Source organism: Rhopalosiphum padi, chromosome 1 (genome assembly GCF_020882245.1).
Source record: "Rhopalosiphum padi isolate XX-2018 chromosome 1, ASM2088224v1, whole genome shotgun sequence".
Taxonomy (NCBI): Eukaryota; Metazoa; Arthropoda; class Insecta; order Hemiptera; family Aphididae; genus Rhopalosiphum; species Rhopalosiphum padi.
In genome coordinates this window covers 9,622,885-9,641,464 of record NC_083597.1, presented here as the reverse complement: position 1 = coordinate 9,641,464, position 18,580 = coordinate 9,622,885, and the positions used below count along the sequence as shown (strand labels likewise).

Sequence of the window (18,580 nt, the reverse complement as noted above, 5' to 3'; positions counted from 1 at the left end):
GCCGAGTTAATTGCCTACACATTTATATGGGTATTAAGGATTTTTTTTTTTTTAGTAAAAAGCTCGTTATAAATAAGTATTATACAACATCGGAAAGGGCGAGTGGAGAAAACTAAATCTCTACTTTTTCTGCAGAGAGACCACGGCCGCTTGTATAGTTGTTTAATTCAGCGTGTGTGTGTATATAATAATGCAAAGTAAATATTTCTATTTTTTGATTCATGAAAATGTTTAAGTCATGTTTCATATTATTACAGCGTGTGTGTATTTTTTTTAACGTAAAATGTACCTTCACCATGTTACACATTACGGTTGCTCGAGTTTACCCAAGTGAAATGTACCAAAATATAGTTTAAGTGGTCGACATTAAAGCACAAAGTTCTACCTTGCCTGACCCTTAACTTAGGTTATGTAATAGCTATTATGTATTCACCTACTATATATATCTATATGACAGTACCAAACCTAACGCGTTTAAACTGGAAATTTTGCTATAACGTGAACCTTGGACAGCGGAAGAATAAAAATTATTATTTATAGTAATTTGTAATTGAATATATTTGCTTTTAATATTCCTATAAATCATTATACAATTTTGACGAATATAATATTTTCGTGTACTTCATAGTTTCATACCTAGGCAGAACTACCTACGTCTTACGAAAACCCGATAATGTACAGTGTCATAGTGGTCACAATTATTTAGCTGTGAATATAATATATTCACTATTCACAATTCACAAAATTACATATTATTATATATTATATATAGTATATACTATATAGATATGAAATAGCAAGTATAATGTACCTACTATGGTTAATATTATGTTATAATATTATGATTTGAAAATCATATCATATTATATTATTATATTTTGGTTAATTTTATTTTATTGTACCTAGTTATTATACACATTGATAATTTGTTTAAATTATATAATATACTTATATACTAAAATATATTATTAAAAAACTACTAGAACCAGATTATTGTAGTCGATTTTTTATTGTTAATAAAATTGAAACCAATGTAGGTTTTTGCATTTTGTAATGAACTACCTGCATTATATTTTATTTAAGATGCACATTATATACCTACGTGTTTACTGTTTATTGTTTATATATATTATATATCATATTAATTCAAAAATAAGTGGTTATTCAACATGAAATAAATATCGGTTTTGTTACAGATTGTACATAATGTTTATTATTTTTTTACCGCAGTTTACCATCTCCCGAATATTTGTACCTAAATTGTGTTATGGTTTTGTGTGGACGTGCGAAATTTATACCATAGATATAATTATTGATCCATCCCAGTGGCTAACGGGTGGTTGTAATTGTGTAAGAACTTAAGAAATACTATATGACTATACCATGCAGACAGAAATGTAGATATTTTATAATATTTTTACTGTAATGATAACAAAAATAATAATACTTATGTAAATTCACTTTATAATTTTTGTAGTTATAATCTTATATATGCTTATTTCATAAAATCTTTATATTAATCCGGTATGGTCTAGTGGCTAGGATACCTGGCTTTCACCCAGGAGGCTCGGGTTCGATTCCCGGTACCGGAATAAATTTTTTGATATTATTTCACTTTATTTGTTCTACATTTTTTCAAATAACACTACTTTCATAATTTTATGTCATTAGTCATTACTTATTAAATTATAAATCATAGGTATATGATTAGTTCTATTTTTTTCGTTATTAATCACACACATTATTTGGGTAAGTTAACAAAATAATTTAATATTTTAAGATGTCCAATTCGGAAGTCTTATTTTTCAAAGTTTTTTGCTTACACTCATATTTTATTTTAAATTCTAAAATATTATGCACAGTTGTGTTTAAATATGAATGTATAGTGACATAAAGTAAAATATTTTATTTAGTTATTACTCCTCGATTACTTATACATTTATATGAATAATTCAACTTATAAATATTTGTGCACAGTTTACAATAGGTTATCTTAGAGTTTTGATTATATAACGTCAAAAATAAACGAACACATGACATTCTTGTGCCAAGTTAAAATAACTTAAAATAATAAACAAATGAATAATAGACATAGCCATATCATTATTTTGTTGTTAACAAAGCCATTAATGAAATATTTATAAGGATAACAATTATGTTTGTAGAAACAGATCATGTAACCTTTATTCGTATATTTTAGTAAGCCCACGCCTTTATAATATACAACAAAGACCTATGTAAAATCTATAGCAATAATTTAATAATGGTAAAAAAATCTCGATTAAGTGAACTGATGTATTTGATTGTTTAATAACAATATAATTAGAAATATATAACAATATAAAAGGATTCGAAAGAAATGCCGATAAAAACAGAATGTACGACATAAAATTAAGAATTGTTCGTCCTTCAACGTCTGAAATACGATAGAATACAAAAAAATAAGAACACATGCAAATACATTATAATAATATTATTTATTCTTTTATCGGAGTCTGCGGTATTGTACAGATCGTTATCCCATAAAAATATAACTATATGTGTATCCGGTTGTAGGATTCAAATAAATATTGGGTAAAATATATTATAATAACGAGTAAACATAATATAAATGTTATTTGATAAAAGATTCCCAAAACCAAAAAAAAAAAAAAAATCAAATGTTGTAACTTTGGTGTATTGTATGTAACATTATCGCATTATGACGGTCTGCTAGGAGCATCTTTAAGGGTAAGATATATATGTACGTAGAAACTAGCAATCATCCCAATGCTTTATGGTATTTTAAAAACTTTTATAGTAACTTTTACATAGAAATATATATTTTTTAGTATAATTATTAATTTATAATAACTATTATTTTTGTATAGTTAATTAATTATATTATTCAATATACATTATACAATACAATTATATACACTATAGTATATTATATGCACTATACTATTATACAATAATATAGGTAAGAGATTAAATTTTAATATATTTTAATAATATTTAATTGTCTTAGTATGTGATTATGGTTGTCTGTCTATAAAGAATAATGACGTATACCTAAATATTTCATAATGAGCGATTAAAAATTATTTGTAAAGAATTATTAGTGTACGACTCTGTAACATATTGTGGTGTTGATTCAATACCGATGAATTAAAACCATCGCATTAATTTTAATTTAAAAACAAATTTAAAAGAAGACTAAGGTAAGAAACTTATCTTAATTAATATTTCACGATATATACATATTGTATAAAATCATAGGAACCAGTAAAGTACACGTAGAATTATTCACTTTTCGATTTTTAGAAATTGCAACTAACATAATATTATAGATTAGGTTATGTTAATACGTATAATAACGTTTTGTTAAATCGGTATAATAGTGGTCATTTTAAAAATAATTATACAATCATTTGCGCCATTTTCAAAATATATTCTTGTAATGCCCTAACCCTATAATGGACATAATATTATCCAAGCTATTCTTCAGCCCATTTTATGTATAGGAAAAAGCGGGTATTATTAGAGGACACCACACATGTCCATGAAATATATTGTTTGTTGAAAATTGTTTCGCACGGAAAAGAATCGTCCTATAGTCAAAAAATTTAATTTGCATCATAAAGAGGGGAAAACTTTGACCGTGCTATATTGTTTTTATTTTATTTTTCAATATAGATAGTACGAAAAAGTTATATAATTATTTTAAAATATGCTATATTTAGGTACATCATATTTTTCAAACTTAAATAACTTTTTCTGCATACGTGGTATTATCATATTACCACTGGTATATCAAAAAAATAAAAACGGTCAAAGTTTTCTTGTCGGTATACTCTCCCATACGAAACCGTTTTTCTATATTATAATTTTGTAATAACACAACAACAATAGCACCATCAGTACTTACGGTGAAATAACTTGTGAGTAACTATTTGAATAAGTGTATTTAAATATATAATATTATAATATATAGTACACAACGTGTATTGTATATCATGTGACATGTGATAATAATTTAAAATGTTCATAAAAATAATAACATAGCCATACACAGAATGCACCATAAAAAACGGATGGATTTTTAAAAGCGATAAAAGCTCAAAAAAAAATTGTATCGAACGTACTATTATGTCTCTACTGTGAACGCATCGTGTACGTTGGACCAATATACGTCATGATGATAACTGAAACTTTATTGGTCGCAAAACACAACGGCGGTCGCACCGGCTCATCCCTCGGCCGTCTTTCCGACATCTTACCGATTGCAGACGAGTGACACCTGATAGATCCGTTTATTATGGCGTACTCTGCTCGCAAATAATAATAATATATTTTAGTCACTCACCCTCGGGGCGTGCCGCGGGTCCGAGTAATTGTTGCCGGTTACGTTTACCAACGTGGTGACCAGTCCGGCCACCCTGACGGCCTCCACGTTTGCCTTGGTCAGGTCCCTGTGCAGCTTGCGCAAGTGGAACAGCGTGAGCAGCACGCAAAGCAGGTTGATGATTATCCACAGGGCGTTGAGTATGTAGTGCCGGAACGGGCCGTGCACGAGCGGACAGCCCGGCTTGTCCCTGGTCACCTCGGCGCCGGCGGCCAGTGCGCCGCTCATGAACGTCGGGCCCAGGTTGATGGTGATGGCCGCGAACCATATCATGAACGTGCCGAACACGACGCACTGCGGCGAGTCCAGCAACAGCGGCACCGAAGACACCTGCGACGAACAAGATTTGATGTCATTACCCATCATAAATACGAATAATTGCGTGTTCTTACACGCTGTGCGTGCCTATAGTGCGGGGACGGCCACTAACCTTAACTTTGGGAGCCACGAATGTATAAAGTTTATTCGAGGTGAGCCACATTGTAAAGCAATGTTTATAAAATGGAGATGAAATTTTCGTTTTAAATCAAATGAAGGAACATTTATTTACACTTAATTTTAGTCTAAGTTTGGTTCAATACTCCTGCTCATAGTGCCTATCGCGACGACTACATATTATTGTAGTACGTTACACATCTCAACAATTAACACATTCGTATAACGCGTGCTCGTTACTCGTTGGTTTTTTCCCCCCATAAACCTCTATAAATAACACGTGGAATTTTTTTGTTATTGATATTTTAACTGTATTATGGGCTATAACTTATAAGTAAATAACAATTATTATTGATAACGTGGCAATTATTTAAAAAAAATTTTAATTCGATTTAAGTTTTGAATATGAACTATATATTGCTATAGAATCAACGAGAAAGAACGGACGTTTTTCGAATTTAAGTTTTGTAAAGGCAAATTTAATCTAATATTAAAATCAACAAAACTGTAAAGCAAAACGAGAAACGTAAAACATAAGCTTGTGGTATATTGTTTTATGAAGATATTATGTGTGCACCTACAGGTAGCGTTCTCATGTACTTAAATGCAATATTAGGAATGGTTTACGAAAGTCTTGTAAAAAATACTCGTACCATCATATTTAAATACAAATATAAAAACATCCATTCACAAAATAACTAAAACTTACTTTAAATACTGTTTTTCTTTTTTCTTATCTAATTGTAAAAAAAAAATGTATCTAATTATTAATTTATAATTATAATTTCACATTAAGACGTATCATTAGAATTATTTAGAAGGCTGTACTACTTACAAAAAATAAAAATTTGTAATATTTTAATATTAATTAAATAATAAAAGGTCTAATTAACAATAATATAACATAATGATTGTTAAAAACCAATTTGAAATGTAACACTTAATTATTTTGAATATATTTATTGAAAACTACACACGTAAAATTACTTGATTTTCATTTACAAATTTACGTCCAAAACAGTATTTAAATACATTTTACTCAGATACTTTACAAGATTGGTTTATGAGCTATTATTATACTGAACTATTATGCAGTTATCACTTATATCTGTAATAGATACACGACGTGTTTACGTTGTCAATCACAATAAAATCCTACCCGTGACATAATCGAATTGGTAAACCCGATTTAAACAATAATATTATATAGGTACGCTCAGTGTTTGTTATTTCAAAATTGTAAACGAAAAATCGTGTTTTAAAACAACACGGGACCTATTTCAAATATAATAAAACTGTACTAAACAAAATGATTGATTTTTTTTTAACGAGAAGTTAAAACAAATAAAACAAAAATATAAACAATACAATAAAAAGTCTTACAATGTATATGTGCCAGACTCGTTTGACTAAACAAAATTACGTATTATAATATGATTAACGATAGGGCGTAGACCATAAAATGTTTGTATATATAGGTATACATAAGACAGCTACAACGACTGATAATGATTATATCGTGTGGAAATGCGGAATAGATATTTCGCCACCTCGTCTAATTTTGCAGATAACCAATGGTAAATGTTGTGCGCGTATAATATATTATATTATATAAACGTGAAATTGGATTTCATTCGAATTTAGAACATTTGCGTGTACAATGTGTGCTTATTAAATTAAAAATTCGTTCGATTGAAACATGCGTGCATATATAGGTTAGATATATAATATAGTAAAGCCAGTAAAGGTACTTATATATTACTTATATGTGTAAAACAACATTATGTCTTAATTGAAACAATGGTATATACATAGTTTAGGTTGTCTATGTTGATCGTATAAGATTGCTAATTACTTGATGACCTGAAGGGTTGTTAAGTTATAACAATGTTTGGAATAATTATTATTATTCACCAGGGGATAGATATTGCTCGACACAACTTTCCGGCAAAACACAAATCCGCTCGTTACACAGGCGCACTCGGTTAAAACTCTATTGTATTTGTATAGGTTACCGTATTTGTTTGATGTTATTATTTTATTAATAAAATATATTGTTTATAATGATATTAGCAGAGTTCGTCCCTATAAATATCAACGAAGTGATCCATTTTACTGACCAGACTAATTTTCAAAGTCCGTGTTTGTGATTTTAAACAATTATTTTTAATGTATTTATAAGTTCTAACAATAGACTTCTACAACAACAAAAAATATATACATATATATTTTACATTAATTAATACTAATTCAAAGTCTACCTATAGAACTAAAATTTACAACGATGGTAGTATTTTTCATTAAAATTATTAAGAAACCTTATTTTTATTATTATTATTATTATTAATTTAATTGTTTCAACATTTATTTGTGTTTTTACAATAGCTTTTAAATATATTAATTATAAGTTTAAATTAATTTTTTTTTTATATAATATAAATAAATATTACGAATTTCTATAAAATATATTTATGTATATAAAAATTATACAAAATTAATATTTATGATGAAGGAAACATATTTATGGCGGAGTAATTTCAATTGACTGGTTTTTTTTTTTTGTATTTCTTTTAATTGTACAACTCAATGAGTTAAGTGGAATCTTGAGTGGCATTTTATGAATTGGTTTTTGATCAAAATAAATAAGAATAGTATTCAGTGTAGTCTTGGAATTTCTTATTACGCATGAACCCACGGATATTTAGAGTTATTCTTAGAAATTAATTTTATATATTGTCTGTAGATTTTTAGTTTTTTTAGTTTTAATTTGAGATGTGGCAGCAGCTGACACTGGATATACGTATTTTAAGAGCGGTCTTATTATTGATGTATATAATACAGTAGTGAGCATTTAGTTTACTGTTTTTAGCTGTAGTTTGCTAGGAGGTACAATATTTTCATTGGCTATTTTTTTTATTTGTATTTACTCGTTATTGTTTCATAAAGTTAAACAAATCATTTATAAATTTGATATATGTATATTTTATAAATAGCTGGTTAAAAATATAGATTTTTTTTTGTAAAAACTAAAAATGTAGTATAAAAATGTTTTTTTTTTCAAAATTATAAAAATTCACTTAGAAAATCAGTGTAGTAAGCTAAACACATTATCCCACATTATATATATTATATACTAATGCACTTAAGTTAATGAAAATTAAATCACCATAAAGTCTAAAAACGTATCGCGTAGGTAATTTCCTTTTCATCAAAACGCACGTCCTAGTATTTCTGATTCTAAGCGAAACGAGGTTATGATAGTGTATTGGATATTTTTACAATCACTTTTTTTTATTATTATTATCGACTTTTTTGTGAGCACTTTGTTGGATGAAAATAGTGTTAAAAAAAAAATCACGTAGCACCTCTGTGAATAGAAAATCCAGAATAGACGGAATTTCAAAGAGATCCCTTTTACGCAAATAGTTTTCCATAATAAGTAAGCGTATCTATAAGGAAAAACTATAGATTATCGATAACTACTAAAGTAATGTGAATCACAGTCCATCCAAAATCGGTTTAGTGTTTTACTAACATATAATACGTATAATAGTAATTCATTGAAATTATATACTAAAACACACCATACTATCCTAAACCGAGTTGACCGAAGCGAGACGAGTTCCCAGTATCCGACGTCTGTATCCGGGCTGCTTTTATGCTATTTATTTTTCCATTAAAGTGAAATCTGTTTTTAGTCAGTAAACCATATTTACTGTTTGCATTTTTTCTATTAAAATATTTCTCTTTTTATTTATTTATTTTTTGTTTATTAAATTCAAAATATGAACCAAGTATTTAAATCAGAAAGCAATCTATCATGCGAAAATTATATTATTAGCAATAGCAATTTCAAATATTATGGTATATATAATATAATATTTTACCATTACTGATCTGTAAACATAAATTATATAAATAACTATAATATTATGGACGCCATAAATAGTGTAAACCCCACGGTGATCATAATAACGAACAATTACGAATACATATCTATAATGTCGAAGGTTTTAAGTCTTAAATCATTTCCCGCTTAGACAACATAATAATTATTGTAAAGACACAAATATATGAAATTATCCAATAGATATTTTTTTAATATTTTATTATTCGATTATTAGATTTTAGATTCTAAGCTTAGTTATGAATGTATTATTTTATATTATTTACAATATTTTTTGTTTATTTCGTATTTTTTGAAACGTTTTATTTACATATTTATTTATTTTTAACGACGTTTTGCTTATTTTTTTTTGTTTGTGCGTTTCTTTATGATTTATATCGAAAAAAATTGTTCGATTTATCAGCTTTAATGGTATTTTTTAATAGAAAATTATATGGCTAGTACTTTAGGAAAGGGGAAGTCGAGAGTAGAGAATTTCTTGTGGCATTTAAAATAATAGGAAAAATTAGAAAAAAAAATATCAATTTGAAATTCTATTAGTTTTTTAAAAAATAACTTGAAAATGTATACAAGATAACTCAAATTTTTTTTACATTATTTTAAACTGTCGAAGTAATAATATAATACCTATAAATTATAATAATTTTTATAGCTATTATTACATCATTTATACGATATTCGATGCCTTTTATGTAAAAAATTGTTCAACTTACCATAATATTACTAATATAAATAAATATTAAATACTAATATAGATTATAACATATCTATAGAATAGATGCTGATGCACTATATAGGCACGTTTAGAATTGTTTTACATGTTTAATCATATATTAATGAATTAAAAATTAACATAAACATAGATTGACATAATAAACGACAATAAAAAACCCACTAATTAGTATACTAAATAACGACTTTCCTGTTTTTTTTTTATATATAAGGATATTTAAATGTCGGAATTTGGTTGGTAAACCGATTGTATGTCAGCAAACGCATTTAATTATCTGTTACTGTGTGATGATCATTTTATTATTTTCCCCGATGTCCAACAAACGATTGGTATTGACATTTTCTATATTTCTAACATTTTTCTAACTATTGGCATCAGTTGTGTTATATCGTATGCTGCATTGCAGTCGGTTTATAATATTCGATTGAATTAAACTCACCTGATAGCCGTCTTCTTCGTCGTCCTCTGGGAACACTGGTGAATCGTTAAGGACGATGGTCAGCATGTTTATTGTGGATACGGTAACCAGCAACAGGAACGCAGTCTCCACCAAGCTACATTTTTTCACCGGCACACAATAGAGGAGGCTGTGCGCCAACGGTATCAATATGGCCGCCCTCGCGCAATCTACCATCGCCTGGTGGAATAATAATCCTTGCGACCACCTGTATAACGATAGAATAATCTTCGTAAGATAAACCGAAGCATCAACTGTGGTGCGATTTACATAGATAATAATATTATACAGGGTTATACAAATTTCACGTTGTATATACAATATACATAGAGGATATTATTAGGAATGCTAAGTATTAACTGATGTTTAGTCGTACAAAAGTGTTTAGAGTACCTATGTAATACTGGCGTTTTCTGTTTCATAAGCATACTCACTTAGAATGAAAATTAATCGATACAAATTGGCTTTAAGGCCTAACTTAGACAATACAAATTAAAGAAAATAATATTTCTAACGGTATCTCTGAGTTGTTTTTTTTTTTTTAATTTTTGACATAATGGTTCACTTTTAAAATGCATTGTAAGTGTTATAAATTAATAATTGAAATAATAAAAACAATATTAGGTATTATCTTTAATTTTTATTATTTGTGATTATGCCCTAAAACAGTTTTGTATCAGTTTACTTTCAATCTAACTAAGTAAAAATGTTGTTACGGTCTAAAATGTTAAATATTTATCGTCTAGTGCTGCTACTAACGGTACTATCAAATACTCTAACGTAATAGGGTTGGGTGGCAACAGTCCTTCACTCTGAAATGCATTCATATATATATTATAGACGATCTCGCAAACTAAAAAGAAATTGTTATAAATATTATACCAACTGTTCGATAAGTTTAGAAACTCTTAATTACTGTATGCATATTTTAATACCTACGCGGACTATATAAATTTGTATTTAATTAATTAATTATATCATAGTATTTTTTTTTTAGTTCCAATTAGTGAATTAGTCTAATGACCATTTCCAAAGTTATTGAACACGCTGTATATAATAGATTATTTGTTGTGGCTCTTGATTAAAAAAACAATAAGACAAAACAATTAAGAAGTTGAATGAAAAATACAATACATGGAATTCACTTTAAAAATAATTGAAAAAATTACGAGAATACTCGACAAGCGATAATCAATAAACATAAAATCAAATTATATTCTTACACAAAATAAAATATATGAACGTAACAGGCACGTACAAAGAAAAAAAATATTTACCAGGGGATTTACCTTCAAACAATTTATATTTGTAACAAAAATGTAATAAATATATTTTTTTTTTTTTATTAAAATATTGAGAAAAGTAAATATTATGAAAATATGTCTGATATTAATATTAAAAATGATATGATAATAAAAGTTATATTAGTTATATGCTAAAAAGCCAGAAAAATTTGATGTTCATTTCTTAATAACGCAAAATTATTAGATTATAAATTACATAACGTACACAGAATGTTTGCATTTACATATATACTTTTTAAAAATATGTAAATTGTGCAGCTAAAAGATTATTGTATACTTTAATTATATGACAACGAACTTTTATTTTTTAAACAACGAAATTTGTTTTTCGTTAAGCCTAGATATTTTTTAGTCGTTTTATCTTTCCATTAATTCCATTAAGTTATTTACTGTAGAAATCTATTACAATTTGAAATAATTAATAGCGTGTTCGTAAAATTGAATTCTGCAATATGCACCTATTTGTAATTGTCGTCCAATTTTTTTTTTTTAATATTTCGCGCACACGCATACCGGCATGACCTTATTATGCGTTTAGCTGAGCTGACTATTATAAGTAAACAACCACCCGCGTACGGCGAAAATTATCAAATATTTCACATTACCGCTACTATAATGTTATTATTATTATTATTATTATTTTAGTGCAACAGAACCAATAATGTTCCGTTACGTATTTAACAACATGTGTGCAATTATATTTAATTACAAGACCAGAAAATTTGGTGATAAAAAAAACGGATGTTTAACGTTGTAAGTGGTTATATCGATTTAGCCTAATGTTCGTTTAAACTATAAAGGGTACACAAAAAAAGAAAAAAAAATACAATATAAAACGAACTGATCTTATGCTATACTTTATTTGGGATTTACGACTTTACGAGTTAGAACAGTGGTAGTGAATATATTATACGCATATATAATATACGTATTATCTTTGAAGTGGTATAATATTACCTGCAGTACGCGTAAAATTAATAAATAAAGTACAGTGTATAATAGATAATGAAAAAAATATTTTAATATATTTTACTCATTAGTCATTATATACTTGTAGTTAAGTGTATTTAATTCTCAAGTTGTTTAACAACTTCAGAAAAGTACTGTTGTATAGAAATATTGTTACTGTAATCATACATATTAGGGTAGTTATAGTTAAGTAGGTGTGTAAAATGTGAAATGTTTAAATTGATTTTTTTTTTTTAATAATAATATTACAAAAATAATAACGGAATATTGAATACATCGACTTAGTGAAAAATTGTGTATTATTCTATGAAAGCACTTCATTTTAATGATGATGAATTCATTCAAATTTATTTTTCAAAATTTTAATATAAACATAAACTATGTTTTTGTTATAGTAGGTACTTGTAGTATAGTACTTATATAAGTGCACTTACGAGAAATTCCCATTAAAACTGTTAAAACTGAACTAATTGTAATAAAAACGTAAAATCGAAGTAATAATTCTTAAATCAGCTTGAAAAGCAGCTTTAAAACAGGTGGAGATGTTAAAACTTTTCTAAAGAACATCTTCGTTTATAGAAGAGATGTTTTAAAAACCGTCAGAAAAGTAGAATAAGAAAATAGAGGGTAATAAATGTTTTTTTCTCTCCATAAAAGTGGCTACCAAAACCTATCCGTTTTCAGTGACGTCGTGGTAATTCCTTTTTTTTCTTTTTCTTTTTATCGCCGTACACTAAATGGTTATCTCATTGACGTTTTATGGCGAATGTCTTCCCGAATGTATACGCGATAGCCTTTTGTAGTCTTTTGATGGAATTGAAAAAAAGTCACTATCGTAAATACATTTTTCGATATTTCTAACATCCGGTAAGAGTACAAAGGTGCATTAAGCGTGGATGAAAAATATCACAAACATCCTCGGGCTGTGGCCTGTGAAGTTCATACTCATGTAAAAATATTATAATATAAGTTGAATTAGTATCCTGTATTTTTTTTTCGTTATTTTTATGTACCTAGTTAACGTTTATAGTGTTTCTCCATCCGTTTAAATAATCCTCCATAGTATTTAATAAACCATTTATGGCCGGATTAAGTTTCTCTCTCAAAGATCAAAACAAGTACGGAGCTTTTCAAACCTTTAAGCTCATATTACTAAAAACAAACTCGTTTATATGTCACGCCTAATATTCTTAAAAGAATTAATTTGCCTCTAACGTAATTATATGTGGTAGATTTTCGCCTATAAAGTAAAAGTTACTTGATGAATTTAAATTATGATAATTTGCGAAATTTGAATAAAATGATAGAAAAGCAGATACTAGATATTTTATTACGTAGTTAAAACTACAATTGTTACGTTTGCTGTGTGAATAAAGTTTAAATTTAAGCGAAACCTGTGAAAGTTGAGGTGATAATGAGATGCAAGAATCGTATACAATACTGAAGTTGTCTTTATTCAAAATGTGAAAAATAATTAAAATCCGAGCTTTCATGTTTTTATAGACTTACTGAAACTTTTCAATAAAACGCCATAGTTAAAAAAACAAGTATTGTTAATTATTAATTAGTGTTACAAACTTACAAAAACAATAGTTATTAATGTAGGTGAGTGGGGTATATTATTATAGTATCAACAAAGTGGGATTTATAAAATGTTTAATATTATTATAGGCACTGAAAATACAATAAATATAAATATTACAACTATAATATTTATTATTAATGTATAAACACTATTAACAAAATATTTTTTAAAAATATTTTGGTAACGAATTGTTAAGATTTAAATATTTGATTTCTGATTAGACATTATGTGTATAATCAATTATTTTTTAGTTAATCCAATAATTATTTTTACTATTATTTTTACTAAAATAATTAAAATATTGCTTTACTAATATTAATGTTAACGGCATACCTAATATTATTTCAAATAATATCTATGTGTATGGTCACTATATCACTTTTATAGTCACTTAAATATATAATGAATTTTTCAATTCTGTGTACAAAGAGATGATGTCGCAATCTATGAGATGTTCATCCTAAGTCTCAAAAGTGTGAAGGAAAATAGTAATATTTATGTTCAGCTTAAATGAGTATATTCTAAAACAATTAGCGATAGATACCTATGAAATATTTTGGCTCAATAGTTTATGAGAAATTACTAAGCAATATTATATTATTACATAGAACTATAGAAGTTACAATAGTGACGTATAAATTGTTAAGATTAGCTAGATGATGACATGGTTCCAATATAATAATTAATAAGGATTTTTGATCAGTTAACAATATAATATATTATAAAAATATTTAATGTGTTTATACAATCTTATTCAACTAAAATTACAAAAATTAAATGAAGGTTTGAAATTGTTCAGCACGTTACTGCATACTACTATAATATTTTATACTGTATTATATTGTATAAATCATATTATGATCAATATATACAATCCATTTTATACATGATATTAGATTAACCTATTAAAATTTGATCGAAATGACGAAACCAGCAAATAAATACTATAGCTGTGACCTATACATAATAATAAACAATAAGATAAATAATTTTAAATTAATTTTATATTTATATAAGACACCCAAGTAAAAAATTGAATATTATTTTGTATTTGTTGTACCGTGCATGTGGCGCATGTGTGTGATTATTAAATAATTTTAGATACGGCATAATATTACTGCAGTTATATCAGTAAACTAGTTTACTTTGTGTCAAAAATCCTTCTTTTAGTGTAAATCGAAAAATATTTTATTAATAATCTTGTTGTAAAAATAAATGTCTAGACAGTAGACAGCCACATTCAATTGGTTCTATATCATGTTAAATTTATATTTATGTCAATATATAGTGCATTATTTTGAAATCGTTATTTCGTTTCAATAGGCGGGCGTGTACGACTTTTCAAGTTCCTAGAGATGATTCAAAACTTATTACTTAAAACTTTTCTTACCAACATTTTTACAAAAAAAAGAATGTAAAATAATATAATAGATACTTCAGAAGACTTATTATACTATTTGCTGTCATTTCAAGTGGATTGGAAATTTTATAAAACGTATAGCATGCCTTTATAATTTAATTAATAAATTCGTTTAATGTCAATACGTTTATGTAGAACCGATTCGATAATTATTGCAGTGTAGTACAGTGCGTTATATTTTAAAATAATAAATACATTTATAATCGTCGTTGAAATGAAAAATAAAATAAAAACTTTTAGACATTTTCATTGTATAGTATTTTTATTTGTGCTGCACGATATAATATACAATAATGAAAATAATAATAATACATATTATATTTATGCATTCTAAAATGAAATGGAGATAAAATTAAACAATGTTAAAAGTCAACGACGCTTCCTAAATTGCAAACGTTGCAGTGTAGTACATTTATTAAACGAAGTATCCTTAAAAATGTATTCAGTACAAAATTGAAACAAATTAATCTACTTCCTGGCTTGTCCTGCAATTTAAACATTGGGAGAGTCTGCATTATATTTACAATTGTAAATGTCAAAAAATTAATTTAAGATACTTTGCTAAAGTATATACCTGGTAGTTGTTTCAGAGAAGTGAACAATTTTACGCGGAATACTGTGTTGAACAATACTTATAAGCCAACCTTTTTATAATAGTTTTCGGACCCGAACATTTCCTGCAATATTTTTTCTTTACATTTTTTTTTTTTGTTGCTGATATTACGGACTTTCATTATACTTTGACCCCGAACAACTGAGAATATTATAAAAATAACTTGTATTTGAAAATATAATCCTACCCGAAATAATTCAAAAGCTATGTTTTTTGAATGAATAAAAACCGATTAGACGTTAAAAATGTTAAAATTGTGTGAAATTTAAGTTATTACGGAAAGGAGGGAGTTTAAAATCGGTTGCCATTTTTTTTTTTTTTTTTTTTTTTTTTAAACAAAACAATATTTATTATATTTTATCAAGACATTTTGATCAACCAGAGGTTCGAACAACTTCAGCACACCAAATTAAATAATAGAGTATTTATAAGAATGCTTTAGACGCATTTCTGTGTAGAAGTAAAAAAGGCTTTCGTCAGAACAACGACATATTTTAGCTGATTAAATTGCTGTGCTAGAAACATTAACCAGACGAAACATTTAGAGGATTGAAAATGGGTCATTTTTTCAACGGAAATACTACTTCTACTAGAACGGTTTTGATAATAATTCAAGTGCACCATCAAACCTACATACTATACATATATATATATATATATATATATATAATAGAGTTTCGTATATAATACATACATACATACATATATATATATATAGTGGATTGAAAACCTTGTCCAATACAAACTCAACTTTATAATCTTAAGACGAAAGAAAAAAATGATTATCGATGATTGATGAATTACCAAATACACACATACGTATATAATATGCATTATATTATATAATTTATCGTTTTTGTTATTATTGTACGTGGCGGCTGCGGTATGAGAAATGCTTACGGTCGATGTGCGCACAATGGAATATACTTTTTTGCTTTAAATAAATACGTTTATCATTTCTGCAGTATATCACGTTCAGCTTACCTACTGGAATATTATGATATATTCAGGGCGATTCGCCAAGCATGCTCAACTTGAATAATTAATTTATTAAAATGCATGAGATGTTTTTCTACTACTTAACGAGTCTACAGTTGTGATACAAACTTCTATTTTTCTAATGAGAAGTCCATTATAGCGGATCTATTATCCTTAGTACATAAAGTTAACTAACTCAACTCAAAAACTACTCGTTCGAGTATTGTTTCTAATAGGTACGTGAAAATGTTCAGAAAAGTTATCCGCCAAACAATTTAGAGTAAAGGAGTGTTTTCATCATTTAAAAAAAATAAAAACTTGTATCTTTACAGAACAATTCATAAGTATTGAAAAACATCTAAAGAATTTTAAAATATCATAGGTAGTCAATTATGTTTTAAAATTCCAAAAATCTAAGTTTAGATATTTTAGAATGAAGTGATTATGTTTGGTGATTCACCATATTATACCTATTACCTATATGATAAAACACGGTTAAAACTTAGGTATATATCAGGAATGTGTAAATAAAATAAATACTTAATTTATGTATAATACGTTTTCTACACAATGCGGTACCTTATTTTATTTCATTGATAAATACAATGTACAAAATATGTCACATAGAAGTTTACTTTTCATGAACGTCGACAAGTAATTTGGATTAAGTTTTCTTATGTTACTTAAAATTGTAATTGTATCACTACAGTAACCAGTGAATAAAATATATTACATGTCACGTGACCAGCTATGGTGTAAAATATATTTAAAAACAATTATTCTTGTTTTCTGTACCCACTACCCACCGATACTACCCTTAATTTATTCTAAAGAAATAATTTTGAAAGAGACAGTTTAACGAGGCCAAACAAAAAATGAGAGAAGAAAAGAATATTAATTAAAAATGTTTTGTGCTCAGTGTTGACTGGAATATCAATAATAGTATAATATGCCTACGTATATATTAAACAACCTACTACCTACATAATATTATTATGAATATTATGTTTATTAGGTCTGTAACGTCTACAATAATAATATAATATAATGAATTGTAATAGAGTATAATATATAAAGATAAAAATCCTTTACCCCCTACTGAACCATACTTCAGCACTGCATATAAAATATGCTCCCCACTGTTATATATAAATTATAAGACCACTACTAACTTACACATGTTCTTTATGATTTTGTCGCTTGAAATAAAAAAAAAAATCGAATTATTCAGAGCAAATTCCCCTAAAAATAATATACCTAATGGTTCGCACCAAACAAACAATTGAAAAATTACACGGGATTTCCCTACCTGTCAACACGGATAATTAACCAATAAAAAACTTCAACAATAATCTACATAAAATCAAAAAAAGTTTTCCATTACATAATCGGCGAAAAAAACATCTAAACCTTGGCTAAAATCACGCCTACCACAAGGAATCCTCCTAAAAGATCAACCAGACACAAAAGAGATCTTTGTTTATTCTATTTTTATTGTATTTGTATATGTATTGTGTACTTATACATTTTAAAAAAAGTTTATTACCCCCACGTTGAAATATATTATAATTAATTAAATAAATAAAAAACAAAAAAACAAAAAAATAATATAATACGATAAAATATGTGTACACGAATAAAAATCTCTACTCACAAACACGGACGGATACACGCGACCCGGCCACAAAGCTGCGTCTTTTGCCAATCGCATATAATAATATCTGGTCCCATGTAATCAATTTAGCACACTATACGCGATTCTGCAGTCTGTGATAATAACGTAGAGGGGGGG

General features: G+C 27.1%; 1 protein-coding gene and 1 non-coding gene across 6 annotated transcripts in view; one reads left to right on the top strand and one right to left on the bottom strand.

Annotated features, from left to right (window-relative positions):
• Positions 1-18,580, bottom strand: part of LOC132932479 (uncharacterized) — a 106,609-nt gene that overhangs the window by 20,496 nt on the left and 67,533 nt on the right. For all 5 annotated transcript variants that reach the window (XM_060998871.1, XM_060998870.1, XM_060998873.1 and 2 more), the window contains 2 exons: positions 9,902-10,127; positions 4,349-4,717 (listed from right to left, as the gene is read on the bottom strand). In XM_060998871.1, coding sequence (XP_060854854.1) covers positions 4,349-4,717; positions 9,902-10,127 — 595 coding nt within the window. The remainder of the gene's footprint in view (positions 1-4,348; positions 4,718-9,901; positions 10,128-18,580) is intronic.
• Positions 1,521-1,592, top strand: Trnae-uuc (transfer RNA glutamic acid (anticodon UUC)). The gene has a single exon. It is a non-coding gene; the product is annotated as a tRNA-Glu (tRNA).